General features: G+C 37.3%; 1 protein-coding gene across 1 annotated transcript; it reads right to left on the bottom strand.

The window, feature by feature from the left end:
* Nucleotides 1-6,347: 6,347 nt before the first annotated feature.
* LOC306886949 (vascular endothelial growth factor A-A) lies at nt 6,348-20,103 on the bottom strand. Its single transcript, XM_079444344.1, has 6 exons — nt 19,445-20,103; nt 17,638-17,680; nt 15,456-15,652; nt 15,082-15,158; nt 14,575-14,607; nt 6,348-7,704 (listed from the first exon to the last, which is right to left on the bottom strand). The coding sequence occupies exons 1-6, from the start codon at nt 19,508-19,510 to the stop codon at nt 7,686-7,688; spliced, it is 435 nt and encodes a 144-aa protein (XP_079300470.1). The 5' UTR covers nt 19,511-20,103; the 3' UTR covers nt 6,348-7,685.
* Between the last annotated feature and the right edge of the window lie 362 nt (nt 20,104-20,465).

The raw sequence follows: 20,465 nt of genomic DNA, 5'->3' as shown, positions 1-20,465 counted from the left end.
TCGATGGATTATGGAATATTCTGATTTTTATTAGTACTCATTAGTTAATCAGTAGAGTGAAATTTAGTCTATTTTTATCAAAAAAATGCAATGAGTTGGACAAACGTTTTGCCCAGTCCTGCACAGAGTCATTGACAGGTTGAAAAAGGGGCGAGATGTCTTTAAAAGTGTTCCATACATGGGTCTTATCGGCAGAGAAACAGGCAGGTTTACAACAGGATCCTATTAAATGCACTGCTCAACCCCCACATTAGTTCATTCATGTTGATTCCCTTATTCACAAAACACACTGTCTGTCTGCCTGTGTGTGTGTGCATGTTTATGTGGTTTATGAGGACACTTTTGTATAATGACATGGGTATGACAGAGGTATTACAATATGAAGGTGGTTTATGAGGACACTGCCTATGTCCCCGTAATTCAAAAGGCTTAAAAAACATATTTAATGTTGTTTTTTTGAAAATCTAAAAATGCAAAAAAAAGTGAAAAAATGAATGATAAAAATGAAAAAAGTCTCCTGTGAGGGCTAAGTTTAGGTGTAGGGTTGGTGTTGGGCAATAGCACACACAGTTTGTTCAGTATAAAAACCATTACGCCTATGGAGAGTCCCCATAAACCACAAAAACCAACATGTGTGTGTGTGTGTGTGTGTGTGTCTGTGTGTGTGTGTGCCACCCGGAAGATCAATCAGTTTGATTCCTCTCACGTGCTACTTAACCAGTCAAAATAAAGAAAAGCATGTATAGACAGCATGCATAGAAACCAGCCTTTTGTGTACATGACATTGTTTTTGGATGCTACCATGACAATACCATTGTTTTTTTTTTGTTTTTTTTTGTTGTTTTTTTAGGGTCAATTAAAGGGTAATTTATGTTTATCCTAGGGAAGTTAACTTTAGTGCTATATGAGGTGTTTATTACAACCATGTTGTCAAAAATTCTTAATTGTGTTTTATACTAAACTGCATTTTAAAATGCCATGAATTTATTTATTTTATTATATACTACTACTACTACTATTACTACTACTACTACTATTATTATTACTAATAATAATAATAATAAAGCCAATTAATATTAAACAAACTGTCTGGCTGCAAATATTTGTTGTCTTTAAATTCATAATTTATACCAATTTAATTTAACAGAATTAATTCTATAAACTTATACCATATAACTTTCATTTACAGTTTTTTTCCCTTCCCTACACAGAAGTCTGATAAAGATCTGGAGATAACAGAATTTCATAAGACTTGCCAGACATGCATAGGGAAGAATGACGTCACTCTTAACCTTCAGTGTCTACTGTCAGCGGCTGATATTGCTGTATGATCTGGATTCATCTCCAGTCAGCGCTGGTCTGAACTGCCCTCCAGACAGGAAAATGTGGCAGCAACATTGTTTGCTTAAGCACTGACTTTACTCTCCAATAATTACTCAAGCATGTACAGTATCACGAGCAACAGTTACTCAATCCACTCCAAAGTCTGATAAAAGTTAAAAGGGAAAAATTTACTGTATTATTATTCCACCACTTAGAGCTAGCTATTAATTTAGTGAGTCAGCCAGTGACTCACATTTTATTACAACATTTTATGAAAAAATAAATGTGACTGAAGACCAAGTAATGATGCTGAAAATTCAGCTTTGCTTTCATAAATGTAACAGGGTTGACCATTTATTCATTATTTTTTAATTTGACAAGTTCTGCCATGAAAAATGTTCTTTCTAAGAAGCAGCTTTACAGTAGTAGAACTACTGTACACAAAATTATGGTAACAGAGTTGATCTTTTAAAATCATCCCAATACTGACAAACATAAAACATTTTAAAAAACTAATAATTTTTAGAACTATAATGGTGAGGCCATTATGCATCATTCATGTAATTGTTCATTTTACTATAAAAATAAAAGGGTTACAGGGTAATGGTGACAGAAGTGGCATGGATCTGGGCCTGGATGAATTATCCTGAAGTATATTACCTCTCTAAGGTAGAAAAACAGTGTGAAGAAGAGTGATATAAAGAAAAAGATACACCTCTATCTTTGTCTGTGCTCTGCTTAAGATCAGATGACAGATGACTTGGTATATTTCCTAGGTAGCTAAATATAGGTCAGTCCTTTCTAGCAGCATTAGAGAACAGTTTCTCTCACACACACACACACACACACACACACACACACACACACATACACTCACAGTGACTCTAGAGGACTGCTGAGCTACACTTGCAGAGCAGGTGACTGGATGACGTATGCTGGATCCTTGTGAGGGCAGTTTCCACAGCAGAATACCTGATCGCAGGCACGTTGCTCTGGTGACAACGTGTGAACTGGGAAATCTTAGATGGACTCTTAAAGTGACACTTTTAATTCACTCGGTACACATTCAACATCTAGTTGAAAAATAATCAGTTACAAGACTGAAGCCATTTTCAGGATTTAATATTGCTGGCATTCTTTCTTAGACATTGCATGGGGTGTAAGGTTCATGGTTACCACAGACAGGTTTACACAAGGGCCGTTTAGGGAGCATTTAATCTCTCACCCATCAGGCATTCGCTGCCTCCAGAGGCACGGCTGTTACAACTGAACACCACAACTATGCATTGCTTACTGAAGAGCAAACCTTTGTCTGTCTGTACAAAGTACAGTGCGATTCCTCTGGGTTTAAGTGTGTTATTTGCTGAGTCAGTGGCCACACTAGGTGCAGCGTTTTGTGTAACCTGGCCATAGACACTTAAATAAAGAGACAACAATAGCAGAGATGCCTCTGGATCTCAGGTTCGCTGGCAAAGAAAAGATTATGTTGCATCACAAAACCACAGGGAGAAAAATGAAAATTCAATCACCAAATAACATTATAACCCCATATTATCATTAAAGCAGATGATTTAAAATGCCAAACTACAAAACGAACATAAAAAGTCCATACAACAGCATGTACACATTTTTCATTGCCTTTCTCTTAAGCTAAAATGTATGGATGCCATACATCAACTGCCACTGTCAAGGAAGGTCTGAAGATGGAGAAGATGAAAGGTGCAACAGTGTGTACTTAAACATGTACAACAACCAACAACTCAAATACAGGGCAAATGAGGGAACTAATGACAAACACCTGTGACAATCAAATGAGTAGCCATGACAACTAATATAGTGGTGGGAAACTTGAACAAAGGACAACAGGAACTAATAAAACAAACTCAACAAAGTAAATGAAAACAGAAAATAAGACAAAATAATTGAAAGTCTGCGACACTATACCCCCTACCCTGTGAAGCCAAGATTACGGAGGGCTGGACAAGGGATGGTGAAAACGAGGAGACCAGGGAGGAGCCAATGGGTGAAGCAGGTAGGAGGAATGGTCAGGTGGTCAGAGCTTAGCCATGACAATAGTACACAGCAAAGTCAATGGAGGAAGGAACCAAGGTGTAGATGTGGCCGATGACATCCGGTGGACAACCGACTGAGAAGGAGCCGATGGATCCCAGGGCGCAGATGGAGAGCCAATGGACTTGAGCGACACCTCTGGCACAGGAGACCTAGGCAAAGCCACAGCGACGAGTGTCTAAGGTGGAGCCAGAGTGCCCGAGGACTAAAGCCTGGAATACACTACGTGATTTTTGCCCCAATTTTACAGTCTGAACAAGTTGACGCTTGTTTCCACAGAAAATCGTGTAGTGTATGATGGTCACAGACTCCGATTTTTTAGCTTCAGACTTTGATTCTATCCAATCGGAGGATATCAGACATGTTTGATATTGTCAGCCGATTTCAGAACGCATATGTTTTCATTTGTCATGCATCTCCTAGCAACAGGGCACATGTTTCTGCGTGAGTTCGTTGTTATCGGAACAACTTTAAAATCTGGTAGTAAAATCGCATAGTGTATGATGCCCAGTTTTCCTTTGTCTCTATTTACAAAGTCGGTAAGTGTATGATACCTAGTGTTTTAAAAATCTGTTCAGATTTTAAAAGTCGTGTAGTGTATTCCAGCCTTAAGGCGAAGCCGGTGTGACTGAGGCGGAGTAACCTGCTGAAGCTGTAGGGGTGGAAGGACTGAGCACAGCGGAAGGCTTGTAAGTCTGTGGCGTAAGTAGAGTGATGACTGACCATAGTGAAGCTGGTGGGACGAGGGAACCCAGTAAAGCCATAAGCCCGAGTGTCTCTAGTGGAACCAAGGGTGGGAGGAGCCAAGGTGGAGCAAAGGGATCCTCTCGATTTACATCGCTAAAAGGCATCACAGGGGAAGACAAAGGGCTGCAGGCATTCAGCTGAGGCAGGGCTGGAGGACTGGCTGAGCTCTGAGGTGAAGGGAAGCTTAACGTGACCAATGATGGTAATTCAACTTCCTTGCAGGTCGAAGCAGTCTCACCGTTGTCTTGAAACTACGGTGATGATAGACAAGCAGATAAAGACGCGACACAACAACGCGACGTGACAGAATCAAATATCTCAGCCAATCAGAAGCGTGTGTGGGCGGGCTCTCGCTGGAAGCGCACTGCACTCGCAACAAAATGGATAAGTTTAAATATTAAACCGTTTTAACATTATTAAATGTACATACTGAGGGACTGATACCATCTTTGTCATGGAATATGCTTGTTGGATCGCATTGAGTTCACAGTTTTAACGCAGTTTTGGCAGTGTGTGTACACATCCATCCTATAATGATATAAAAATTCACATAGTGTTGTTTTTTAAATCCCCAAAAATAATAACCCCTTTCTCAAATCAAGGCGTTCTCAGATTCTTGGCTGTGTTAGGTCACACAGACCCAAGCCCCTCCCATAAAAGTTGATTGACACTTGGTTTTTACCTTAGACCCGCCCTAAGTGAGCTGTCATCAGTCCACCATTGTTTCACGGCCGGAGCAGATGTAGACAATAATGAAAAAAGTAATTGCAAGAGAACTGCAATTGCAAGAGAAAATTAAAATTAAAATTAAAAATAAAAAAAACAACAGTTATTGTTTTTACTTTTAAATATGATTTCAGAGGGCTCAGATTGTGGGACACGAGTTGTATGGACCACTTATATTGTACTTTAGTGGTATTTTGTTGCTCTTTTGGCACTATAAATCAATATACACCCTTTTCTTGTGTGGTGAAAAGGAGCGTTGACATTCTGGAAAAACATTTTATTCCAAATAAATAAAACATTTAGTTCCCCGAAATTTTTAGGGTTGGAAAAATGAATACAAAGAAACCTGTTTTTGGGTAAACTATTGATTTAAAAGCCAAACAACACAGCTTCTCAGAGCTTTCTGTTGGTGAACATTGGTTTGAATCTCCTCACATTCATTAGAGACAACCAGAGGTCAAGGAAATAAAGCAGTGCTTATAATCCTAATCAGGAATTGGTATCAGTCACGTGGCGAGTGTAAAAAGTGCTGTAATTTATATCATTAACCTTCATAAGGATGTTTCATAAGTAAATCGTTCTTTAAAGTCTTATTATCTAACAAGCTTGTGTAATTAACCTTGGGATTCAGTTTACTCTCAGTTTCATTTTTGTGCTGTTTTAAAACAAATTATCTGGATCAGTAGTTTGGTATTAAGTGCAGAAAATGCTGACAAATCATGGTCCTGTTTTATGTCTACATATTGACATATTGTATAGCATATTTAACAGGCTTTTTTTTTTGTTAAATGTTTGAAATATGGCCTATGGTTAACACAAGCTCAGTGAATTTTCATGTTTTGTTCTACAACACATTCTACATCATTCATTTATTTAAAAAAAAGAAATTGCATCAGAATTTCCCCCCCTCACACAAACGTATCAAAAGCCTTCAGAAGCACTAAAATATACAGAGTATGAGACAGTATGACTTTTTGGTGTTTTTTGTCCTTTTTGGAGCTTGGAAGCATAAATAACCATCCACTATTGTTATATGGAAAAGAGAAGCTAGTTTTCATAGAATAAAGAAAACAGCACAAGGTCAGAATGACATGTGTGATGGTAATATTTCACAGATCTTTGAGAAAAAAAAAATTATGATGTGAGCTCACACAATGATTATTTTTATGCAGTTTCCATGTATTTTTCATCTGAATGTCTGAAGTGAAAGTGAAATTTTACCCTAGTGTTTCCTTCTTTTTCTTTTAAACAAATGAGTTGTTTCATAAAATATTTTTATGGAATATGTGATAATATGCATCATCTTTATTATTTTACAGCATCTTGACTTGTGTCATTTGCAGTTGCTTTGTCCTACAGTGAGTGCACGTGTATAATTTATTATTTCCTTTATAAATGTACCAACATTTTGGAAATAAAGTCAGTGCGTGTAAACTGTAAATTGTTTGACTGACAAAAACAGCACACTCGCCAAACAGAAATCCATTTTTGCTTTAATAAAAAACAATATCATTTGAAAATAAATATGTTTAATAGTTATACTAAAAACACAAAAGGATGTTAATATTTAACAGCACCAATAAATATATTACTGTGAAAATCTACTGAAAATGTGGCTGTACATGGCAAACAAACAAAAACTAATTTCTGGCACTTTCACACAAAGAGAATGTTTGTTTTTCATAAAACTTCGTCCGCAGGCCTCGTATGTCCACCAAACTGATCACTCATACAAAATCGTTACAATATACTAAAAAAAGGCGCTTTCAGGAATGTTGAAGTGTTTGTTTATCTTTTGTCTTTCGTTCTATAAAGCCGCCCACAGTTTTTCAGATTGGTGACAATGTCGATAGGAAACAAATCAAAACAATATCAACAATAACACTGCATATAAATAGATCAAATTAAATACACAGAATACTGAACATATTCTAACATTATAAATTAGATGTAGTGAACTACACAAAGGGATATTAGACATGTATACACAGATATTGTGTGGTAATGAACAGTTCCTAAAGTCGTGTGCAATATTCTCTTTGGAAAATGTTACAAACGTAAATATTTGAGTTATCATTTACTACTGCGATGAATGGAACAAGTCTGTTCCTCAGCAAAAGTCAGAATCGATTTGCATTTTGTCACATTTATGTTTTTTTTGTTTATCTCCATATGTACATAGATGTAATATCCCTTTAGTATTATCACACCAAGTCCTATTGGAAGTTAGTCAGTACAGGGTGACTAAGACTTCACCCTAGTGAGAGGGACATCACAGCAAGAGATAGTTCCGCATTCGTATCCCGTGCCTGGACCCACTGTTCCGAACATTCCGGAAAGAATCGTTATTATGTCACTTCCTCTCCTTTGATTGACAGTCTGTAACTGTTCCCATAAAGGGTTGAAGGCTGTTGTTTGCACCTTTCAGTGAAGTCTTGGACATTCGATCCGAGTCTTTAAATATGTATCCACAGCGGGCCGATCCAGTGAAGCTTTACCTCACTGAGTTCTGTCCAATCACAGGCCCAGGTGCAGTGACACAGAAATATATCCCATTCACACGCCAAGCAGCGTCTTCGTTTACTTGTAGGTGATAGCAGCGACACACATTGTCATTTAATATATATAATATATATTCTATATATTAATATCTTAAAAATTTACATCGGGATGGTATATTCTGCCCTCGTTTCATTCTCTGTCTTTCGTTCAGGCTAGTGTTTGCAGTTCGTCCAGGGAATGCATCCTCAGGTTTAAAAAGTGCTGTGCCATAAAAAAATTTCCTTCATTCATTGTTCTGCCCACCGCGCCGCCGCTCATCATCTTGGCTTTTCACATCTGAAAGAGAACAATGGACTGGTTAGAGATCTGCTTGAAATTTGTTTCAGTATATGTCAGGAAAAGCCTATGCGATTATTGATCTGTGTTTTTAGCCACCCAACCAATCAGAGTTAAGCCTCTTTTCCCACACTACCGTGTTTACAGTAAAGTAGTGCTTGCATTGAAAACAGAAAACATTACATTTCACACTTATAGTATTCTTTTGAAAAAAAAAAAAAAATTATATCTCTTTTTTTTTTTTTCAAAGAATATATACTATAACTGTGAAATTGAATGTTTTCTGACATTTAATTTCATGTTAAGTTTAAATTGCAGTTAGCTGAACATTACAGGGATTTTTTTTTTATCCACTTAAGTAGGACTTAAGTAGATCTTTATATGTAGTTTTATAATTAAAGTGAACAAGCATCTATGGTAAACTAAAATATACTTTAATGTCATTTATGTTGAATCTCTAATTACACATTTAAAATATATTAACTAAGTAATAGCTACTGAAAAAGACACTGTAGTTAAAATTATAATGAACTACTTTTCAGTGCTTTAGTGTGTTAATCAACACATAAAAACAATTGTACTTATTTTAAAAAGTAAAACATAATATATAATAATTGTCATTACTTTTTAAAAGTATACTTAAGTATGTTATGAAACAGTCACGAAAGTACTTCTCTTTAATTCACTTAAGTGGCCTTTTATTTCATTAATATTGTATTATATACTGTACATAAACAGGTTTGTATATACTTTTAAGATTTTAAGTACACTACAAGTGAATATTCAGTACAATTAAGAGCACTTAATACTTAAGCGCAAACTAAATAATATTGTATTTCTGGTAGTCTAATCAAAAACATTGTTTATCTGTATAGTGGTTATGTAAAAATGTTCAGTTGTTGGAATTTTGGATGGGGTAAAAACTTTGGTTTGGGTGGAACGACCACAGGGTCAAAGTATTCTGTGATGACCATAAAACATAACAATAACATTTGGACAACATATACAGAATGCTAACATACGGTCACACAGTTTAAATTAGTGGGACAGTTGATGAGAAGCAAACAGCATGGACACATATTCACATTAGCTATCTGAAACATGAACAGATAATGGTATGATTTTGCACGTAATGGCAAAATCAATAATACCCAAATTAAATTCTGACCTATTATGAACATAAAATGACAAGATAAAAAAGGAATTACTGAGAGCAGGATGTGTGAGTTGCACTTCACAAACACACACACATATGCAGAATCTCTGTCTGTTTCCTCAAAAACACAAAATCATGATGCTTGCTGAGAGAATACCAGCAAATTCAGTTTATGTACACTATTAATAATTTCTATGCTCAACACCAAAACATGATGTCAATATTAGTGCGCAGCAGTAATGCACCAGATTCTGACATCAAATGTCTCTCGCTGCAATACACCACATCCACACCCACGCACACACACACACTACGTCATCACCATGCATATACAGTATAGAAGCGAAAATGCAACAAGCGCTATATGCATGCACATTTCAGATCTTCATATGGGACTGGATGAGAAGATGCATGTTGCACGTGGTGACAGTTCATAAACAAACCTGCAAGTTCTTTTGTTTAACTCAAGTTGTCTGGACTTGCATTGCAATTGTGTGTATTTGCAGGAGCATTTACAGGTGAGGGGGTCCTGCACATACAAGCGCTTTCTTCTCTCTGAGCAAGGCTCACAGTGGCTGCAAGGGAAGCAGAAGGGAGAGACAGAGAGACATCTAAGCACTAGTGATTTGGGAAGAGAGCTGAAGACACACACACACTCATGCACCTCGCCATCATACACCACCTCCATTCATTGCACAAATTTGGGTCATTTTTTGCTTTGTTTTGAAGATGGGTAGCAGTAGTGGCAGATTGTGTGTGATGAAAGCGAATAATGACTTCATTCATTCATCCATCAGTGAGCACACATGAGACACAGTGAATAGCTGCAACATTGAAATCAGACAGGAACAGTTATTGGACTGACAGACAAGTGCATTCACATACACACATTCACATACACGAATGAAAGCAGTTTGAAGCAAAAGCAATGTCTGCTAAAGTGTATTGTTCAATACAGAAACTTGACACAGAAGCACAAATTTTGAACAGTTTTGAACTAAAACAGTTTCATAGACACGTTATCTGTTCTGAAATTTGACTTTTTTTTTTGTATAATTGCACCTACACCGAAAAAAACATCAAATGTAAAATGTATTTGTTTTTGGTTTGGTTCAAACCTTACATTTTGATTTAATATGAATATTTTCCCAAAGACAAAAACCTTCACACAAAGTAAAAAGTTGATTTATTATAATGACCATACAATACTTAATCAATATATTTTCTTTAGACATAAGCCAAAATGTGATTTAATGTGGGTCAATATAATAAAAACATAAACAAAATCAAAACCAGCTGCAATATGAAAGTAAAACTTTCACTTGCAGTAAAACTTAAAACATTTTTTTAGTCAATGTTTCATTTAGTTTAGTTAATATAAAGGCAACTTTGAAAGACCTTAATTTTTATAGTGATGTTGTTTTAAAATATGCATCATATTCTTTTATGCACAAAAAATAATAAAATAAATTAAAAAATTTAAATAGTATGTGTTCTGCACATCCACACACAAAATACTATTTTTTTTTGTTTCTTTTATTTATTTTATTTTTCTATGAGGAGTGTTATTTGCCTTGAACTGAACAAAGGAGGATTAAACTGGATTTTCAATTAGACCAATAATAAAAATGCACTTTAAATAAATGACTGTTTTCAGTGCAGTAAAGACAAGCCCATCTACAGGAGAGAAATTCAACCGCTGTTCTCAGAAACATCAAAGAGGCCGAAATACAGGTGAGGGATCACATGAGCATGGCGTCATCCCAGCTGTAGCAGCACATTAGTACGATAATGACAGAGACAGCCATGCAACCTCTGTTTATTTACCTTTGGTTGCTTTCCTCTTTGCGGGCCGTGGGCCAACAGTGTGAATTAGAGTACAAATAAATGCAGACTGGGGTTTTAAGCCGACAGAACAAGTGAGATTACAAAGAGCAAACAAGCTGCCCTGAAATAAGGCCAATGACTGAGAGCAAAATACTGCTTGAGCACAGGTGAGCCGAGGCGCTGAGATCGCCCGAATCTCCCTCTCTCGCTCTCTTTCGGCTTTTAACCCTCCCCACTCTGGGTTTTCTGCAAAACAGGAAAATAACGCAAGAAAAGGACATCTAAATGAAGCTGCGGACAGTCATGCTGAGAAAGATCAATCAGCACTAGGGATGTCAAAAATACCAATTTGATACAAAAAAAAAACTTTTTAGTAAACAATACTTTTTAGAAGTCTTATATATATATATTTATTTAATTTAATTTATTTATTTTATTTTTAAAAATTCTACTTTGATATTTAAGTACACTACCATTCAATTTTTTTAATACATTTATAATGTTACAAAACTTTTCTATTTCAAATAAATTCTTTTGAACTTTCTATCACAGTTTCCACAAAAATATGAATCAGCACAACTGCTTTCAACATTGATAATAATGAATGTTTGTTGAGCAGTAAATCAGTATATTAGAATGATTTCTGAAGGATCATGTGACACTGAAGACTGGAGAAATGATGCTGAAAATACAGCTTTCATCACAGAAATAAATTACATTTGAAAATATATTACAATAGAAAACAGTTATTTTAAATTGTAATAAGATTTCACAATATTACTGTATTTTTGATCAAATAAATGCAGCCTTATTGAGTATAAACATTAAAAAGAATTAATCAATCTTAACAATATTTAGAAAACAAAGTTTTGAACCTATTTTTTCATTTATTTCTTTAATTTTTAGTATTTTAAATAAGTAAAAATCATATGCATTATTCATTTTTGCTGTTATATTAAAATTTGTACTGAGAATTGTGAAATTCCACTGGTATTAGTACAGAGAACTAAAATTATTATATTGTGACAACCCTACTCTCCAGCAATTACAGCAAGGAGCAGCGCATCCCAGACAGTCCTCGTGACGAATGAACGGCAGACTTTACAGTCCAAATAAGCAGCTGAAGGAACTGAGCCGTAGCATGTGTGTGTGTGTTTGAGGAGCTTAGAGGTAAGGATCGAAGTACAAGGAGCTGAACTTGAGCTTGTGAATCAGAAGCGAGAGTCGCTGGGCTCCCCGCCCCCAGAGTGAGCGCCTGCCTACGTGCTGACAGAGACGACACGCAGAGAGCCGGCGCTTAGCCCCATGACCAACGGATTTCATTTAGCCCTCTCAGCTAACCCCATCCATCTCTGTACGCTCGCATTAACCTATAGGTGCAGAAACGCACACGGCCGCCACTCATCCAATTAAACCGGGAACATTCCCTCACCTGAACCTACTGTCCTTCCATTCGATAAAATATCAGAGCAAAAAGATGCTGCAAGAGCTTTTTTCAGCACTAACTTCACTTTTCAGAGACATTTTTGAAATGACATTTGACCAACTGGTGTCAAGGCAGTTTTTAGTGGATGCACGAAACATGTTTGAAAAAAAGCCTTTTTGTGTTATATATTTGATTTGATATTTCTGTTATATACACTGGAATTGTTACCGTCAAGAGGTATTTACGCATAAAATGAGGATTTCTTGGTATACATTAATCTATTTGGGTTGATTCATCAATATTAAATCATATTTTGACTTGAATAAAACAAGTTAACCAAACAGTTGCTGGTCCCCTTTGACTTTGACCATGGAAGTCAATGGGGACCAGAAACTATTTGGTAGCAAAATATCTTCTTTTGTGTTCATCAGAAGAAAGAAATTCATACAGGTTGAGTTTGAGCCTCATTTTAGACGAACTATCCCTTTAAGACACAAATAAGTGAGGTTTGTGAAACTGCTCAAGGTAACCAACAATGACCAACAATGATCTCAGGATCACCTACTATTTAAAAGGCTAAAAATAAAAGTGGGTTAATGACAGACACTTCTTGTTACTATGATTAGTGTGGGGAAGCAGGCAAGGGTCAGACTTGAGCAACTGCGGTGTGAGGAAAGCGGCGGGTGGTCTTCACAGACTCCATCTTACAGCAGCCATAAAGCACCAGAGCCTCACCCCAAAAGAAAAACTGAAACAATCCTATAAAAGACTCTGTTATCGGCAGGTCAGAGTTCTTAAGAGATATATACGGAGCAATCCAGGCTTTAACACAAGCACCATGGGCTGTAAAACCTCAGAGAGGCCTGGCGGACGCGTAACCAGCACAGCACTCGACTTGTTGATCTAAAATTAGATTTACCACATTTGAAGGTGTATTATTTGAAAAAAAAAAATCACATTGCTGTTCAAACCTTTTTTTTAAATATCTGAATATGTAAAATGTGTTTGTTTCAGAAACAAACATGCAAACGTTAGAAATTTTTCTGAGAGCACATAATCAGAATTTAGCACATGCTTTTATCCAAAATGACTTGCGTAATTACTATTTCTTTATGATACTGCCATGCTCCGCAGATGGGAATTATGAATGGTTATCTGCCAGAAATAGAGATGCACTAGCTATAAAAAGACGTCCAACACAAATAAAAGGAAAAGCAGGTTTTGTTTTGGGTGTTGTGTCATAATTAAGTACTGTTGAAAGCAGTGAGTCTTGAGTTTGTGCCTGAGGATTAGGAGGGATTCGGCTGTTGTATCATTTAGTCGAAGCTGATTTGACCGTATGGGTGTGAGAACAGTCGAGCGTTTCACTTTATTAGCTTTGTTGTGGGTAAACGGGGTTGAGGGTGTGTCGAGGCGTGCTGCGGGACTCATGACGGTTGCAGTAGTAAACCGGGCGATATAATGAATTCTCACAATATATTTGCGACAAAATTAGCAAACAACTGAGCATCATAATGAATAATACCATGGTTTTGTTATATTTAATATGTACTCATTTACTTCTTTATAATGCAAGGACAATGCTTGTGAACTTTTAGTACTCAGTGGCGATACTGATCCAGTAGAGGGAGTGCTGAAGGATTGACAAATATATATAGTGTCCATATGACTTTGAGACGCTGTGAGCTGTATTTCCTGGAACTTTATACTTGGACTTACAATTACAAAGTGAAAATAAAGTAAACTCACAGTACTCTGTGTTTACAAAGTGAACTGTACTGGCGCTGCGGACATCTGAGTTCATTTAGAGTGCTCTCACACATGGCACAATTCTTGTGAAACACCCTAACATTAGTGTTAAACAATAAGCAAATAGGATGCAGAAGTCATGACAAAGCAAGCAGCGTGAATCTGGCAATGATGAAGATATACACACTTTCATTTCTCACCCACATCATCTCAGCTGTCATTCGCTCCACTCACATACAGACAGTAAAGACTGCTGAAGCTGCACTTACTGTGAGTCATGTGCATAATATAAACACTGACCCACTGACTAATCAAGTCTGAACAACTAGCTCCAACTGGAACGCAGTCCTAGATGTATGTTATGCTCTCAATTTGATTGGTCAGTCCAGGCGTGCAGCTAGAGATATACTACATCACTTGAGCTTTACTGCTAATAGTCTCACTGCTAAGTGCTAACTGTGCTAACTGCTAACAAAGTGTCCAGCTGGCTGCTTCTCATCGCCGTTCAGTCATTGCAATTTTTAGCCGTGTGTTTAGAAACGCCCTGCACCATCTAGAACCGTCCACACTGTCAACAAATGAATCTTAACCAAATGCCACATTGTCCAAGTTGAAAAATGGAAGAATTGACCATTTCAGAAAGATCTGTTATCTTAAAATCACCCAAACGCTTGACATAATATAAATAATATAAAAATAAAACTCAACTTACTTTTCTTTCTTTGATTTGACTTCTACCTTTTGCCTAAAAAAGAGAGATGCAACAGATGTTTAATTCAATTTTCATGATGTAAAGGGAACAGTTCGCTCAAAATAAATATTCTGTCACTATTCCCTACATTCTTAAAAATAACGGTTCCAAAAGGGGATTTTCACAGTGATGCCATAGAAGAACCATTTTTTGCTTCATTCAAAGAACCTTTCAGTGAACAATTTTTAAAAGAACCTTTTTTTTTTCTAAGTCTAAAGAACAATTTAATAATCTAAAGAAACTTTTTACACTATAAAGAAGCTTTTGTCCAATCAAAAGTTTTCATGGATGTTAAAGGCTCTTCATGTAACCATAGATGCCAATAAATATCTTAATGTGTATTGAATTATTGAAGATGTTGTGCTCTAACAGAACAAATAGTGAACAATAAGTGAGTCAACTTTGAGAATAATGGACAGTTTACATCTTGGAATGAACTATTTCTTGAAGATGTTTTTAGAGACGTACCTGCATTCACACTTGGTGTGTTCTGTGAAGCTCAGTTGAAAATTATGCTGCGATACACGATGTTTGACTCGCAGTACCTACAGGAATATACAACAAAAACAAAATCACATTTAGTATGTAAGCATACACTCATGCACTATATGACTGTACTTTGTATTTTATTTTACACACTGTTGAAAAAATGACAAGACCAGGCCTCAACTGTGGCCAAGCGCAACTTCAGCCATATAAACGGGGTGTAAACACAGTGTGCAGCGGTAAACAACATAGCTGACATGCCAGTTAACACCACCTCACTATCCCCATGTTGGGCAAGCATGAAGTCATAGGAAGCAGGGTGAAGGACTGCACACGCTGGATTGAACCAGTCTCACCTCCATGGTGACGTTGCGGGTCTCTGTAGGGACACACTCGAGCGCCTCGTCGTTGCAGCAGCCTGCGCAGCGCATGAGAACCACACAGGACGGGATGTAGGTGTGCTCGATCTCGTCAGGATACTCCTGAATGATGTCTACCAGCATCTCTCGCGTCTTACACGCACTCTTTTTGTACACATCCATGAAGGGAATCACTAAAGAGGAAGCAAAGTGAAAGTTCAGTCACTATCATGCTACTGATGTCTTCTTTTCTTTTCTTTTTTTGTCAAATGAAAGGTACAGTTTACATGAAGTTATCTCATTATTTACTTACCGTCATGCCATTCCAAACCTGTATGCTGTTATTTGTTTCTGTGAAACACAAAAAGAGAATTTTTGAAGTATCTTCATGCAGCTCTTTTCCATGTAATGACAGCTCATAATGACCATGACTGAGTCTGTCTCTCATAAAAGCTATTTCAGAAGTCATGAGCCTTGTGAAAAATAAGTGCACTTAATTGTATTGAATGTGCACTTGTAGTGTGCAAATCTTAAAAGTATTTTTTAAATGTACATTTAGACATAATATAATATTAAATGCAATTAAAGGCGAATTTCATGACTGTTCCTTAACATTCTTAAGTACACTTTTAAAAAGTGCACATGTAATAGTGTCACATTAAAAGTTTAAATTTGAAGTATATTTATTCATCTTTTGTTGTGCTTTACACTTATTTGATGTGTTGATGTGTTAACTAACATACTAAACCACATGTAAAGTGCTTTTAATCTTAATATGTTATTCAAGATTACATTTAAAGTTGCTATATTTTTATTTCACTATTTTTTTTTTTTTTTTACTTTTTATAGCCAGCAGTCATGGTAACTGTGAAAAGAGCAGCGAGAAGATTCTTCTCCTTTTGCGTTACTTGGTCACAATAACAGCATACGGGTTTGGAATAAAATTACAGTCAGTAAATCTTTTCCATTCTTTACAAAAACTAATATTTCCTGAGCAAGGCCCACCATTAAAGTCACATCCATGGCATAACACCTCACACAGGCCTGTTCTGCTGACTGGGGCCTTGACTTTCCCAAGTGGGCAAAAAAAGGCATGTCACACATGTTGAGGCACACACACCAGCACATGTGCCCCACTTGCACGTCCACCCTAATCTGTACACCTCGTTTAACTGGCTTCCCATTATTCATTCTGACCCCAGTGCCTCATGACCCACAGACTGCCAGGGAAAAGCGTGACCTCAGGCAGTGTGGCGCCAGGCTTCACTGCAGACACCTGACCTCCATGAGAAGCCCACCCTGCGTGACACTCCCTGCCACCCATGAATCTGTCAGTGCCCCAGAGCCATGCAAGAAAACCAAACACAACTGTATTCATGATGCTGATCATGATAAAGTCAGTATCTGCTAGTAATTAGTTGGTGGTACCAGCCACATTTCACTCAGTGCCCTATCACGGCACTTCTTTGTTTGTGGCCATGATGTTTTTATCTCATATCTTTATTTAGCAAAGTACAAAGTCAAATATAAATGGACTGACTACTACTAACCAGGATTCAATAGGTTCATTTAATGCAAAGCAAAACCGTCCACCATAGGAGCTCTACATTGTGGGAAAGTGTTTATGAATGGAAGCAGATTGGGAATGACGTAAAAATAACAATACACGTTCCCCCAGAAACGTAACAGGGACTCTATACAAACAACCAGGTCCACTGCTAACAAATAATTGTGACCTTGAGGACAAATCAGGAATAAATCACGCAATCTTTGTTAATAAACAAACACAGCCATGGTCAATGACTCCACACAAGGTTGCTTGCGGGTAGAATATATTATTCACTTTGACGATCCTAATGAGGGTGGGAAATATACCCTGACTCCTAATCTTGAGTGTCCAAGCAAATATTTATGTAAGTGATATTAAACTGAGTAAGGAGAGAGTGTTGCGTAACAAAAGAGAACAGCAAACATACAGTACTGGATGGGCTATGTACTGTAGGCCTGTTACCTGTCTCAGAACTGGAATAAAACCATTCGTAGTTTAATCTTTGCCTTGAGAATGTCATTACATATACCTCCTCCAGGTGGTGCTGGACTCTTAGCCTCATTTCCAAAACATTTTTCATATCATACACACTGCAACATTTACGAACACCGCACATATAAAGAGACTTACCCTCATTTTTGCTCTTCATCCCTTCTTTGGGTATGTGAGCAGCCTGTCAGGGCAGAAAAGTGACAATTGTAAGTCACAGAACAGCTAAAACAAGTTCAATCTGACCTATGTTATACACCACTGAAAGAAACCAATAGTAATGCTTGGGAAACTCTCGAAAGGGAACATTTCATTAAGTTTTACACAACCAAAAGCACTTTATTTACTCTATACATGGCCAGAATCTAGAATTAGATGTTTAGTATATAAGTAAGGATTTTAGACTCTTAGGAGTTTAAAGTAGTCGTTCTCAACCTTTTTGACTCCCATTGGCCAAGAAAATATTTAGAGCTGCCAATATTTAGGCTAAAAGATTTCCTCTGGTACTGCTGTAATGATGAAAAGGTTGCTTGTTTTCTAAGCTTCTAATTAACATAAACTTGCAGTCTCAATAGATAATAAACATCAGTTGATTTCATGATTCCATTAGTTTCGAGAACCATATGTCCTTCAGTAAAATCGACAGCTGTTGATTGCACAAATAAATAAAGTCAATTTATTGGCATTGTCAGAGAAAATATAAAATTTTAAGCTTTTAGGGCTTGTCACCTCACACCCGCTGTACCCTTTAATATGGTTATCGGTATCTGTACCTTAACTATGATCTATAGTGTGTGTAAAGAAGCCCTGTAATCGCAAATCTACCCAAACTGTACCCTTTTCGAATTTTAAATAAGTTCAATTAAGTTACACTTATTTTAAATAATTTTAAGTCACACTATGGTCCCCTTGGAAGTTTGCTGAGGCCCTCAAGTGGGCCCCGGACCCATAAAAATCAGAGAGGCTTTCAAAATCGAGTTCGAATGCTTTCAGAAAGCAGTTTTCGATTTTTTTAGGGTATATAATCTTTTAGAATCTTTAAAAAAAAAATGTAATTTCATCTTCTAAATTCTTAGTAAGGGAGTTCATTTGTCATTCAAGGCGGCTGCGGAGAGCCAATGGTTCTGCTGCTACAACTCAGACTATTGTTCCCCCGCCTACAGATTAGTCTCGCTGGGGAGAGAGAGCGTGATCGGGCGCTACTGCAGGTGGCGTGGACTGGTGCAACAGCTCTCGGTGTTGCGTGAGAATCTCGCCGGTTTGCATCACAGGCCATCTGCTTCATATCCAAGCAGACATTTTTCATATTCTGCACCCAACATTAGGACAATTACGACAAACAAACAAACGACGGCAGTTTAACTCATACAAATGTGTTTCACGACATCAAACATACGTGTGTTGCCATATCACGATTCAAGTAGCCTAAATGAATTAATTAGGCGGGAGATAAAGAAACGAAGGTGTTCAGGTAATATCTTGTCATTATTCTCGCCGAGAGAGCAGCTGGTTGCAGTATTGTAAGTCTTAAGGTATCGCGAGCACTAATAAAATGCAGAAAGTCAATGTTGTGTCTGTATTTGTTCCAGAACGCGTTTAGCCTCCCATATACACGTATACTCCCGTTACAGCACGTAGTCTGTTTTATAGTCATTTGCATGTATTAACCAAACCCATTGCCTAATTTATGTTCAATCTCTGTAGGCTACTTCTCAGAATAGGAACTGGTCGGGTTACGCAGTATCGATAGATAAATATTCCTGAGTATTATTTTAAGCAGGAAATTCCAGGTGAAACTTCAGGTAACCAGGTGTATAAATGCTGTAATGGCACTGGACAAGTGCATTATGTCCTCATCAGTGTAATCTGACCTCCGTTTACACATTAATAAAAAATGAATGGCTTTATTCTTCCACAATTTCAAAGCCAGCACAGCACAGCCCCTTACCTTTACAGCAGACAGATGAAGGAGAGCCGCAAAAAATAACTGTATCGAATAAACAACAAAGTTCATGGTTGTAATTCCAGTGGTGTGTCGAGGCGAGTCTCTCAGAACAATTAAAAGCGCAGCTGCTGAATATGATAACGTGGGTCAAAGTAACAATTCCATTCTGCCCTTCAGGACCGGAGCACCTGCGTCGAATCCACTAAAATCAACTTCTTCAACGTTAGCGCTCCTCCAGAAAATATAACGTAATATAAATAATAGCAATAGTGAAATAAACGAATAGCAAAGAAAAGAAACCGGAGAAAATCCACACTATATTGGTCCTCCTAAAATCCACAGTATAACGGAAAGCCGACGTTTAATAAATCTAATTCCAAAACAAAACAGAAAAAAGTTTCGTACACTTCCAAGCGCAGGCTCTATAGGGGCCAGAGCACGGCTTCTGCGCTTATGCTTATCATCAAGAGCAAGACGCTACATGTGCCGGTATAAAGTGATCCGATGGCAATCCCTGGTTCAGCTGTAGCAGACGTTTCCTTCTTTCCTCGTCTTATTTCCGTTATTGCTTTGGTTTCTGCCCGTTGTGGATGTTATCTGGCGGTATGGAGAGCTCTGGTCACTTTGCGCTTCTAGTGCTCATCACTGCAGATCTTGAGAGTATCGGCACACAGGCGGCGAGAGCGCTGATTGGTCAACAGGAGTCTACGTAATGATGATGCTCCAATGCGAAAGGCTTGGCTCAGTTCAGCAGGACTTCAGAAGGTGGGAAATTGTGCGTTATTCCTATTGCGTGTGGGTTATTCAGCTTCATAGATAGTACAAAAATACGTATATGTTTACGAAAGCATTTTAAGTGTGTTAAATCCAGAAGGACATTTTCTCATACATCTTCCAATTCGTTTTGTACAGGTTTGACCAGTTTGTAAATTAAGGATATGACTCTTAATGATTGTTGATTCATGCTAATTAACCATTAGTCGTTCTTTGTTTAGCAACTTCATATGGGAATTCATTTGTAATT

Source organism: Barbus barbus (assembly GCF_936440315.1).
Source record: "Barbus barbus genome assembly, chromosome: 21".
NCBI classification, from domain to species: domain Eukaryota; kingdom Metazoa; phylum Chordata; class Actinopteri; order Cypriniformes; family Cyprinidae; genus Barbus; species Barbus barbus.
Note: the sequence above shows the minus strand (reverse complement) of the source record. Positions and strands in the feature narration are given on the sequence as shown.

Excerpts from the sequence above, each read along its gene's own strand:
- LOC306886949 (XM_079444344.1), bottom strand. The coding sequence starts at position 19,510 with ATGAACTTTGTTGTTTATTCGATACAGTTATTTTTTGCGGCTCTCCTT. Across the intron at positions 15,653-17,637 it reads GATGAAGAGCAAAAATGAGG|TGATTCCCTTCATGGATGTG; the intron begins GTAAGTCTCTTT and ends CTTCCTCTTTAG. Across the intron at positions 14,608-15,081 it reads CACACCAAGTGTGAATGCAG|GCAAAAGGTAGAAGTCAAAT; the intron begins GTACGTCTCTAA and ends TCTCTTTTTTAG.